At 50.3% G+C, this 12,394-nt stretch overlaps 2 protein-coding genes across 3 annotated transcripts in view; one reads left to right on the top strand and one right to left on the bottom strand.

Annotated features, from left to right (window-relative positions):
• Graf (GTPase regulator associated with FAK) overlaps positions 1-6,529 on the top strand; it is a 25,126-nt gene extending 18,597 nt beyond the window's left edge. For both annotated transcript variants that reach the window (XM_076126021.1, XM_076126020.1), the window contains 2 exons: positions 5,718-5,935; positions 6,030-6,529. In XM_076126021.1, coding sequence (XP_075982136.1) covers positions 5,718-5,935; positions 6,030-6,316 — 505 coding nt within the window. In that variant the 3' untranslated portion in view covers positions 6,317-6,529. The remainder of the gene's footprint in view (positions 1-5,717; positions 5,936-6,029) is intronic.
• On the bottom strand, positions 6,518-12,394 carry Tsc1 (tuberous sclerosis 1 protein hamartin). Its single transcript, XM_076126019.1, has 3 exons — positions 12,038-12,394; positions 8,832-10,494; positions 6,518-7,604 (listed from the first exon to the last, which is right to left on the bottom strand). The coding sequence occupies exons 2-3, from the start codon at positions 10,482-10,484 to the stop codon at positions 6,711-6,713; spliced, it is 2,547 nt and encodes an 848-aa protein (XP_075982134.1). The 5' UTR covers positions 10,485-10,494; positions 12,038-12,394; the 3' UTR covers positions 6,518-6,710.

The raw sequence follows: 12,394 nt of genomic DNA, 5'->3' as shown, positions 1-12,394 counted from the left end.
AGAGAGCCGCCGGCGCGGGCGCCTCTCCGCTCACTCGCGCCGCCCCTCGCCCGCGCCACCCGCTCCCTCCGCGCCGTCCGCGCGCGCGCCGCCGATTTGGTGACGAGCGATGAGTTAGGATCCCAGCGAGAAATTAGATTGAATAAAATATTGATGTGGCATTAGGTACTATTTTTACTTGTCACAGTTGTTACTCGTTGCATTGTAGTTCTATTCAAATACCGAATAACATTACAAACATTATTGATGTAAGTTTAAAATACCTACTTTGATATTTAATAACATAAAATCAGATTAAAGTAAATAAAATAAACACGAAACGTTTATTTAATTAAACCATAAAAAATGTAGGTACATAACAATGATAACAATCAATATCCATTAATATTCTTATTAGAGAAACTAACTTATCATAATTCATTATCCCCGGAGAATTACTTAGCATTCATTTTGTCGCATCCCATCTATGTAACATCCACGCGCGGTCGCGGCGTCACGCGTCACTACGGCCATCTACTTTTCGAGTCGCACCGCGCTTGTATGAATGAGCGTGTAAATATCGAATAGAATAATAAGTTTGCAAGAACAAAGCGACAATACTTGTTAAATTGTTTATTAGAGATTTTTATAGCGCTAAAGAATATCAATAGGATTTTTTGTCGTTCTGTATGTATTTGTACGTGTAATAATAATAAGATATCACACATTTTAAATCTTATTAATGTACCTTTTATCGGAGAGCGGGATAATTATGTCATTTTCATTTTTAACATAGAAGAACAAATACTAAGTAACGCTGCATACTAGTGAGAGTGAGGCTGACAGCTGTGTGCGTAATCGTGTCTGTGTGGCGCGCGTAGGTACGTCGACCGTCGCGGCCGGCCGCCGCCGGCGCGGTGTCGTTGGCCGCGGACAGCTGATAGCGAATTTATACGTTGTTTTAATCCATTGCTGTTTTTTGTGAAAAACAGTAATATGACGGATTTTTTCTCATATTCATGTTGCACTGTGTAGTATTAACGAAATAATACCGAAAAAAAATAAAAAAAACGCATAAAAAATCGGAAAAATCATGAAAAAAGCGATAAAAATTTTCAACGCCATAAGCACCAGAATCATGTCTAGAATCATTTTTTTTTCGTTTTCGGTAGCCTGTCTGTTACACCCTGTATTATTCTGTCTTAAATCTTCCGTCTTTTATGTTCCGTGTACTTGAGTTAAGTACTGCCGCTGTTGTATGTTACACGCATTATTAGTTCATTTGATCGGAGGAAGCCTTACGTGTGTTCAATGTTTGCTGCCTGCACCTGTGTCGCGTCGGACAAGCTGACGCCTCACCGTGTAGTCTGCCATCACTATCTACTTTGCGTATAGTTCGTACAAGATATTTGTCAAAAGATCTAAAATGAAGTGTTGTCGTTCTGGATAGCGTCAATTGTGAACAAAAGAGCAGTTGAAGCGTACTCAATAAAAACAAAGCTTGCATTAGTGGGCGGGTCACTGGTCGGCGCTGGTGGGCAGGTCGTAGTTGCGTGCACACTGCACACTGCACACGTGCACAGGTGGCCGCGCGGTATTGTCGCGCGCTTCCGTTTCCGCGCACCACTCCACTTTACTTCCACACACTGGAGCTACCTATTGTTCGAACCCTGGATTTATTCACCACTGACCTAGTGGGCGTGGGCAAGTTTAGGAACTTATATCATTGCTTTAAGTACTTATTAGTTTCAAGGGAAAGTTTTCGATGGAAATAATAATTGTTTCGGTCATGCTTTGACTGCACCGGTACAATACTGTACATAATAGTACGTGTAGACCATTGACGAAACCTAACTAATAAGTGTCTTCTAGAATACAAGGTAACGTAGTCTTAGTAAATCAGTGTACCGAGACATGTTTGTGCGAGACAGTGGTGACGTGACAGCGCTACGACGTCTAGTTGTCGTTGTCACGTCATTGTGTAGATTGTGTCGGTATCGGTATACCTACACTGTCGTGTGTGGTGTAAGGGTCGACAGTGCGACAGTTGTACGGCGACGACTCTTACAATCGAATTCTACCTGATTTTTTGTTTGGCCACGTGGTCGCTGGCACAATCACTTTGATCGGGTGCAAAAAGCTCCCCTTCGCTATTTGTGTTCACGATCATCTGCCTTGCTTCGTCATACAACTTGCTCACTCTGAACCTTTTGAAAAGTTTCCTGTACATACATACATACATACATACATACATACATACATACATACGACCTAACAATAACAGGGTTGCTCAATACTCTGATTAATTATATTAAACCTTTTACGGGTTCCTTATTACCAGTTCAAGTATCTTCGACTAACGTAGGTACACCTAGATACGTGACATTGAACCCTTTAATGTTATGTACATTAGTATCCAACACACCACACAGTAACCAACGACGTACACACGTGTTGCAAATGAAGTAAAACTATGTAAAAGTGAGCATTACATGAAGTTATGCAAGTGTGCGATAATGACTGGACAGGCATTTGATGAGATGCTCGGCGGAGGGGCGGGGTGCAGGGGCTGAGGCTGCGCGCGACAGCTGTTCGCGACACAAACACTAAAAGAAACGTCTCGCGTCATTATCCCCCGCGCGCCGCTCCCCCCACCCCGCCCCGCCCGCTGCTCACCTGTGCGCCTGCGCTGCGCAATGTTTAGCCGCAAGTTGAACGTTATCTTTATTCACGACGCCTATGTGTACACGGTACTCACTACACTCACGACACACCTGGCAACTTATAAATTAAACAAATCTTAGTAGTAGTGTTCACTTGAAAGATATCATTTTGGGCGTGAATGAGATTGGGTTGAAATATCTCTAAAAAATACACTACTTTCACTCTAAATCATAAACCTTATTGAATATAATTAATTGAATTGAATTAATACTTTTATGTAACATGTTATGCGTTTCATTGAAACGTGTACCTACGTATATCGTGTATGGTATAGGGAATATACTTATGATATTAACTATGGTTTATTTACTAAATGTCCCAAGTAAATTGTTTTATTTTTGTTGCTGAATGAATTTAAGTAGATATTATAAAGTAAATAAACTTCGTGTTAATATTGATACTTACTACTTGGATATAAACACCGTGATATGGACAGTTTGACACGAACTAAGTAGACGCGGCCCAGTGATCGTGAGCCGCGGCCTCTACTCTCAACTGTCGACCGCGCTCATGTGTTCCTACTCAGCTCAAGCTCAGCTGATGCTGATTAGCTCCCTACAGTCACCACTCACTACTCAGCGCTCAGCAGTGAGTGTGACAGCGGCAGATGTCAGTGAAGCCGCACCGAGCGACGCGCAGCTGTGCGCTCCACACAACACAACACACACAACACAACACTCTCTACCTTATGTATTGGGATTTTTTTCTTAACGAAGCGAAGCTTCTTGTATCTGGAGGCTAATAATAAACCTTTAGGAATACTGCCTTACAAGTAGAAAACAAGATGGTTCCGTTTAATTTAATTACTCAATATTATCAATGTTTACGCATATTGTTCTTAATTTCGATGAAAAAAAAAATAGGTTTACAAAATATGATATTTAATAAATTGATCTTAGCTGGGCTTGGCTAATAGGTCGTTTCGACCTCGTGCTCCGTTATCTGCAGGGATGACTTGATCCTTTACTTATAGTTTATGTGTAGGAGAAATGCAATATGTTAACATTTTTGAATAATAATGTATCTCGATCACCCCAATAATCGTAAATACTGAATACCCATTTGTGTTTTTGACACACCTACAGACTATTAATAAGGGATGAAAAGCGGGAAATTAAATAAACAAAGACGACAACTAGTAAGTGCATCAAGTAATCGCTGCTCAGTACGTAGTAGTTCAGCGAGCGGGATTATTTGCACGCGCGGGTGCCTGGGGCGCGAGGAGGAGGGAGTGTGGGGAGGGGGGGGTGCGCCGGGTGTCCGAAGCCTCGGCGAGAGATAAGAATGCAGGACGCGGCAGCTGCGCGTGCGCGGAATGTGCACCTGGCACCTGCCCGCCGCGCCACCACCTCACCACCACTACCACTAGTACCACTAGTACACTACCTACACTATCACCACTACACTCTTTGTTCCTGTGGAGCTCACGCCTTATTGTTTAAGCTTCACTCAGAATAATTTGCCCTTATCATCTAATAATTCTTAACACGGTATAATTAGTAACTTATGCTTATGTTGACACAACACCATGTCAGCTGATCGCTTGTTTTTTAAATGAACGTGTGTAATAAACATAAACACCTTACTAACGCGTTTTTGTTTGTTCAAATACATATATAGAAATGTTTGGCGCAGGTAATCCTACCTGATATTAGTAGTCAAATATACATCTGATGTAACACGATCTCAATCTTATACTACTGGCCCAAACGGAAATCTAGAATTATAGCTGAAACTTAACAACATATTTTTTAAAAATCAAACCAGCTTTGATTTTCAATACGTTTTATTAATAAGTTGTTGTGTCACTAATAGCAAAATGTGTTAGCAGTTGTAAGGTACATTATACATAGACATAAGCAATACAATGATTACGAATGTATGAACGTTGATCGAATAAGCTCACAAGTACGACGCCACACGTTAGCCGCATCTCCGGACACTATTGACGCTAAAACCAGAGTGATTCAGTGTCATTTTCACCAAAAGTGTGATTTTTACGCAATAAAAGAAATAGGTATGATTTACCTATTTCATTCCGGCCGGGCGGCCACACTGTTCTAAGTACTTCCTGGTAGTTTTGTCGTTAAGAATCACAACTCTATCTGCATAATTGGTGCGTTTGGTAGAATGTAGGCAATACAGGCGCGCCAGCCACACTCATGCAAACGCTCGCGCTTCTTAACTTTTGTGCTCTCCAATATTCTCTGTCAATTAAGAGGCGTAAATCTTTGTCTAAGATACTTTGACTTCTGTGACACTGTTCTGTGTGTGTATTACAGACACAATCAAAGTCGGGATATTAAACATATACTAGATACTAATTCGTTTCGTTTAATCCTCTAATTATAAGCTTTTGTCGAAAGCCGTGTCGTCGAATTCGGTCGAACTGTTTATACTTAACTTTTCACGTATTTATAAGAGCACAGTTCTTAGAGTGTCGAATTCTTACTGTCTTTGGCTTATACGATGAGAAAATTATCGGAGTCTTGGAACTCCATGTAGCCGAGTTCCTGAAGGAGGTAAGTCGGTGGTGGCGCGGCGGTGCGGCAGGTGTGTGGCTGCACGTGTGGCGCATCTGCCGCCCGCCGCTCCCGCTACTACCGCTACTGCGCTATATAGAGCGCGCGCCCCGCACTGCGCGCACTCGCGCTCTGAGCGCCGCAGCGAACACATCGACCTACTGTCAACCTGCTTACTCACTCACTCACACGTGCGAAATGATTATCTGTCTCTCTGGATTCGTGATCGCCGGGTTAGTGTCCGTTTGTTCCTCGTTTATTAATCTTCCTAGTCGTGAGCCACGCTGTGTGTGTTCGACATCTCGTTTCGACGATTATAATTTTTTTTAAATGTTTTTTCTATATTATTATATAAATTGATCTCTGTGACGGTTCGAGTTATGATTTATTTATTATAGAAGTTTGTAGATAGTGAAATTGTGGTGGTGTCATTGTGATAAAATCGGTAGTGGTCGAGAGCGGTGCGAATAACGCGTGTTTGTGTCGTTGCAGGACGTCTCCGACGTCGGTGGGGATGAACGCGCGCGACATGTCCGTGGTGGAGCGGCTCGGCGTGAGCGTGGGCGGCTGCGAGCGCATGGTGGGCGTGGGGCTGGGCCCCGCGCTCGGGCCCTCCCTGGCGCCCACGCTGGGCGCGCCCGGCGCCCGCTACTCGCCGCACCACCACCAGCTGCTGCAGCACTTCGCGCCGCCGCTGGCTCCGCACAGAGGTGAGTCGCGCCGCTCGTGCGCTCGCGTGTAGTGGTCAGTCTATCTATGTATGTGGTCAGTGGGACAGAGTGATAACGTGGTTCGTGTTCGCAGGCGTGGGCCGCTCCAGCAGCAGCTCGGCGGAGTCGGTGTCGAGCCACAGCGCGTCGCCGCCGCCGGGCGCGGGCGCGGGGGCGGGCGCGGGCGCGGGGCGGGGCGCGCGCAGCGGGCGGGTGCGCACGCTGTACGCGTGCCTGGGCGAGAGCGAGGGCGAGCTGTCGTTCGAGCCCAACCAGATCATCACGAGCGTGGCGCCGAGCGGCGAGCCGGGCTGGCTCCGCGGCACGCTCAACGGCAAGACGGGGCTCGTGCCCGAGAACTACGTGGAGCCGCTGCCGTGACGTCGCCGCACACCAAATACCATATCGTAGTCTTATGTTGTTGATTCTTTTGTACGTATTTGTATATTTTGTACATTGTAAATAAGAGTTTGTTGATATTTTAACTATTTATATTATACTTTGTTGTGAATTTTGTACCAAATATACCGTGTATGATGTATTATTACGAGCGTCCGCTCGACGATTTAAGATAAACACAGATTCGAACGAAAACTGACTTTTATTTCCGATCCTCGGGTTACATGAACGACGCCCCACGGACGACCGACCGAGAGATACACTAGACACGCGGAGGGCGCGTCGAGCGCGGCGCCGGCGCCTCGATGCCCCTCCCGCCGGCGGCCGCGTCACTGTGAGCTCGCGAGGGGCGCGCGCCCCCCGCCCCCGCCGGCGCCTACGTCCGCGGCGGCGCCGCCAGCCGCTCTAGCTCGCGGGCGTCCCGCGCGCGCACCACGCGCAGCAGCGCCGAGTACTTGTCGTGCAGCGCCTTCACCCGCGCCGCGCCCTCCTCGGCCGCCGCGCGCGTGCTGCGCTTCAGCTCCGCCACCTGCGCCTCGCGCGCCGCCAGCAGCGCCTCCAGCTCGTGCGCGCGCGCCGCCAGCGCCTCGGCCCGCGCCGCGCCGCCCTCCGCCTCCGCCTCGGCGCGCGCCAGCGCCGCCCGCAGCGCGCGCTCGTCCGGCCGCGCCGCGCCGCCCGCCCCCGCCCCGCGCGCCGCCGCGCCCAGCCGCGCCTCGCGCTCCGCCAGCACCAGCAGCTCGCGCCGCAGCCGCCGCACGTGCTCGGCGCGCCGCTCGGCCGCCAGCGCGGCGCGCGCCAGCGCCTCCACGTGGCGCGCCGCCTCGAAGGACTCGCCGCGCGTGCGCTGCAGCTCGGCCGCGTCCAGCGCGCGGCACGCCTCGGCCTCGCGCAGCGCCGCCTCGGCCCGCAGGCGCGCGGCCCTCTCCTCGGCCAGCGCCGCCTCCAGGCCGCCGGGCGCGTCGGGCGCGGGCGCGGGCGGCGCGCGGGCGGGGCGCGCGCGCAGCTCGTCGCGCTCGCGGGTGAGCGCGCGCACGCGCTCGTGCAGCGCCGCGTTCTGCAGCTCGAGCGCGCGCACCTGGCGGCAGCGGCCCAGCAGGCGGCGGTTGCGCTCGGCGTGGGCCTCGCGGCGCCAGCGCTCGTACATGAGCTGGGCGTGCGCGAGCGCGAGCTGCTCGGCGAGCTCGGAGGGCGCGCGCGCGGCGCCGCGCCCGGCGTACAGCTCCGCCATGTACGTGTCGAGGCGCTCGCACGGCGCGCTCGCCTCGCCGCTCTGCGGACGAACGAGCATGCGTGCAGATTATGAGTTCGCCTGACGTTTTTAGTGTGACGCCCGATTAAAATTTCGCTAAACCCTTTTTTAATAAATGGAATAATAAAATTGTATTTTTTTTCCATGACATTTTTCTAAAATGCATTTTTTACATACAAATACATTTAAAATCAACGGTTCACTACCGAGCGAGGGTCGCTTCTCGAATTGGAAGGAAGGGGTTAGGCTTCGAGTCGGTTGAAAACTTTGCACGCCCTCAAGAAATACATAAGGGTCGCTAAGTACATAATTGCTCCACCTAACGACTTTGACGGCGGCTGTACGCTTCAGCGAGGCACGAGGCAGAGCGATATTTTCCTTCACCATTCTATCAGTCACCAGCGTGTCGCCTCGAGCGCTAGCCCCCGGCTACACACGCTCGCACCATTCGACTATCACTGCTCTTGACTACACATTATAACATAAAAACTGAAACCCCTCACAAATAACTCTTGAGCCGGACAGAGTTCCAAGCGAAACTGGTGACACAACTTTGCCGTGACGTCTAATGAAGTTAAGAAATTGGCACACGGAAAATCTGCTATGTCTAACATGACTATTTTTTAAATAGAAATCTATACTAATATTATAAAGCTGAAGGGTTTGTTTGAACGCGCTAATCTCAGCAACTACTGGTGCGAATTGAAAAATCCTTTTACTGTTGGATAGCCAGAGCCTATTTATTGAAGATGGCTATAGGCTATATAACATCACTCTATGACCAACAGGAGCAGAGTATCAGTACAAAATGTTAAAAAAGCGGGGAATAATATGACCCATTCTCTCTTATGTGACGTAAGCGAAGTTGCGCGGGTCAGCTAGTCCTTACATAAAATCAAAATAATTCAACACAATCATCCTTAAACTAACTATTTATATATATACTATTTCGTATAATCATAAACTGAAATCCTAATATTATTTGCAACCTCCCTCCGAGGTTACGTCCTGCGAACAAAATTAAGTGCGAAGACGCAATAGATAAAAGTAGATCGATCGATTAAAACAATTATGACAATTCTATTCTATTGATAAGTTACCTTTTTTGGTCGTTTGATTAAACTGGTGAATCTGTTTTTTTGCCATCGATTTCGATTAATCGGAACAGTTTGACATCGGTCATTTTAATAGAGGTATATTTAAGCTATACATATTATTATATAGTAAGTAATAAACCGCACGACTCACCATTCGCCGAGTGTCGTCCGGCATCGCGCGGAAGAAGTCGGCAATGAGGAACTCGTGCGGCTCCGGCCACGTGTCCACCGTCTGCACCGCCACCGACGAGCGGCGCGCGCCCGACACCCGCGGCGAGCACGACGCCGAGCGCCGCGGCGCCGGGGCCGAGCGCCGCGCCGCCAGCGCCGGCTCCCCGCGCCGCGGGTCCAGCGCGCGCGCCCGCTCGCGGCCCAGCCCCGCGCCCAGCGCGTCCGCCCACTCCTCGTCCGAGTGCGCCCGCGCCGTCAGCTCCAGCACCTCGCGATCCTCCACGTTCAGCGGCTCCAGCGGCGCGCCCGCCGCGCCCGCGTCCAGCGGCGCCGCCGGCCGGCTGGGCTCCGGCCGGGCCACGGCGGCTCCCGCGGGCGGCGGCACGCCGGCGAACGGCACGGGGGAGTCCGCGGCGCGCCGCTCCTGCGCCACGCGCGCCAGTCTTGAGGCGTACGCTTCTCCCAGCACCGCCGACGGCGACGTCTCTTTGCGTGGCGGAGACGCAGGGCGCGAGCGCCGGCCGATAGCTCGCACGGCGCCCGAGTCGGTCGGGAAGCGAAAGTGAGCGCGCGTCTCCCGAGCGGGCGTGTTTTCCGGCGTAGCTTCTACGGCGGCCTCCGGCGGCTCCGCGGCGTCCACGTCGGCCGGCAACGGCGTGTGAGGTGCGGAATCAGCCCCGCAGCGGTCGCCGAGAGCGAACCACGGCTCGGCGCCGGGCCGGAGCGCGGCCACCGCCCGCGCAGCGTGGGCTCCGGTGCCGGGGGCGGGCGAGGCGCGCGGCGGCGCTTGCGTCGGCGCCGCCCCCACGACGGTCAGCGGCGAGGGCGCCGGCTCCTCGGCGCGCGAGTGCAGCGACAGGCGGCGGCACTCGGCCACCACGTCGTGGATCTCGACGCGCGCCCAGCGAGCGGGGTCCGCCTCGCGCAGGCGCGAGCCCGTCACGAGCGCGGGGTGCAGGCGCACGCACTCGGCCAGCGCGCCCACGGCCCTCTCCCAGGCGTCCCGCGCCGCCGAGCCGGACAGCTCGGCGCCGTGCGCCCGCAGCGCCTCCACCAGCGTGCAGGGGTGCGTGGCGTACAGCGCGTGGAACAGCGCGCGCTGCGCCAGCAGCAGGTGCGCGCGCGTGGCTGGCTCGGGCGGCGGCTCTAGCGCCGCGGGGCGTAGCAGCGCCTCGGCCAGGTCGGCGGGGCACGCGGCCGCCAGCGCGGGCGCGGCCGGCAGGAGCGCCGCCAGCGCCAGCAGCGCGTGCAGCAGCGGCAGCGGCTCGCGCTCCAGGCGCGCGGCGCGCAGCACCTCGCGGGCCAGCGGGTGGGCCGGCAGGCGGTGCAGCCAGGGCGGGCGGCGCGCCACGAGCGGCGCGAAGGCGGCGAGCGCGTGGTGGCGCGCGGGGCGCTCGCCGCGCAGCTGCTCCTGCAGCGCGTCCAGCAGGTGGCGCGCGTGCACGTCGGGCGCGCGCGCCAGCAGGTCGAGCGCGCGGGTGGAGGCGGTGCGCGCGTGGTAGTGCAGCAGCGCGCGCGTGAGCCAGGGCTCGCGCACGGCGCCGAACAGCGCCGCCAGCGTCTCGCCGGCGCCGGCGGCCGGCCCGCCCTCCAGCAGCGCGAACACCTCGCCCGCCTCGCACGCCGCCAACATCTCCGACAGCCTGCGACGGCGCTCGGTTACACATACTTTATTTTCTTACGAACCTATGTACCTACTATGCATACTACTACTGCGTGAATTGTCAAAGTGGCACATTATTTATGAATTAAATAATGTTAAAGATTCAAACCGAGCATTTTATTATCCTTTGGCCTGGTCACATACTGACTATATAGAATGTTAGATCAAAATTTTTATTAGATAAAGAGAATAATGTACATTCATTAATATTAGGATAATGAGGTCACCCCACATAGCAACAAATCAATCCGATGAACATTATCAGTCATCATTCGCATAGTTACGTATTAACTAGCTTAACATTAAAATTGCTCTTGTGGAGACAACATAACAAGTGTCACCAATATTCACTCAGATGTATAGTACATATAACATGTGACAGTGTTGTATGAGTGCTCTGTACTTCAGTAGTAGTATAAGTTAGATGCTTCAGTGATAACCTTCACTCATTTTTTTGTGATATTATACAAATCTAAAGTTAGTTCAACTTTTCATTCAACTCACAAATTATGGATGTTTACAGTGACATTTTTATGATATTGGTTGGGGGGGGGGGTGATTATTATTACATATGGAAGGGAGGGGGTCTTTATATTTATGTCTGGGAAGAAGGTCTTCTTGCATGAGAGGCATTGAGGGGTTAAAGACCCCCCCCCCCTCAAGTAAGATCTTTGACCAAGACCAAAGGGGGGTAGATTATTCCTAAAACTGAAAATTACAGTGGTTTAATTTAGTGAGAGTTATAATCAGAGAAATTCAGATCAGATTTGTGGATCCAAAGTTTTACACATAATGGACACATTATACAACATTAAAACTACAATTTCTCTCACTTTTAGTTTCATCTTTTTCACTCTCTATTTAAAAATATTCTTCGAAGCATATAAAATCACCATTGTGCGTCTTGTAAAGCTTGTTTTGTAAATGTAAGTAATGATTAAACTCAAATATAGATCTGTACTCTCAGACAACATACATTACAACACTTTTTAAATACAATTTTATAATGTATCAATCTTTGTCTGCCAACATCTGCTTACCCCCATATGAAAAAGGTTGTGATTAAATGTAGGTATGTAAAAAATATAAAAGTCAACAGAGAAGCCTAAACTAAATGAACAGTCAGAAATGTGTCAAACAGAGGAAAATATATTGAGACACATTCACAACACACAGAACAATTTACAGTTTAAGGGATCAGTTTTACATTATTATGAAAACAGTAAGATAACAGTACCCATAAACTAAAACAAATGAGTAATCAATACTCTCAAAATTTGTAATAGACATGCAAGTACATAATTACGTTCAGTGCATTACGTTACTAACGTTACTCTTTGTCAAACTGGCTAACCCGAAACGTAATGCAACCATTTCATCATTATATTTCCATAATGTAAGTGTACATCGTCTTGCAATAATAACTCCTAAGCGACTATGCATAAGCCGGTGACAGATTATAATCTCGTATCTCCATATCACGAGCTAATTACTGAAGAGATAGTGTTTTCGTCAATACGTACCAATCAGCAGTTCGGAGAGAAGATCCCTGAGTCGCCGAGGCAGGAGGAATCTTGATTTGTTTTAATGTAACTGCGGTTAAACTGATGGCGCGATTATAAGTATTATTTGCGCGAATATAACGAATGTGCTGTAGCAAGTAATATGAAAAATTCTAAGTAGACTCCAATATCGGCGCAATATAATTGATCTTGTACTACACGGCAAACTGCATTATTTTATTGACAGCTGACATTGACATTAATGACAATTCTGTAATCTGTCTTGCTCGCCCCGTGCTCCAGCTGTCTTGGTGTTGGCGTAAGATTTTCTAAAATTATTATTTTTTATTTTACGTGAGAAAGTTACTAGCTTCCTTA

This window comes from Anticarsia gemmatalis, chromosome 18 (genome assembly GCF_050436995.1).
Source record: "Anticarsia gemmatalis isolate Benzon Research Colony breed Stoneville strain chromosome 18, ilAntGemm2 primary, whole genome shotgun sequence".
Taxonomy (NCBI): Eukaryota; Metazoa; Arthropoda; class Insecta; order Lepidoptera; family Erebidae; genus Anticarsia; species Anticarsia gemmatalis.
This window is presented reverse-complemented; position numbering and strand designations above follow the sequence as displayed.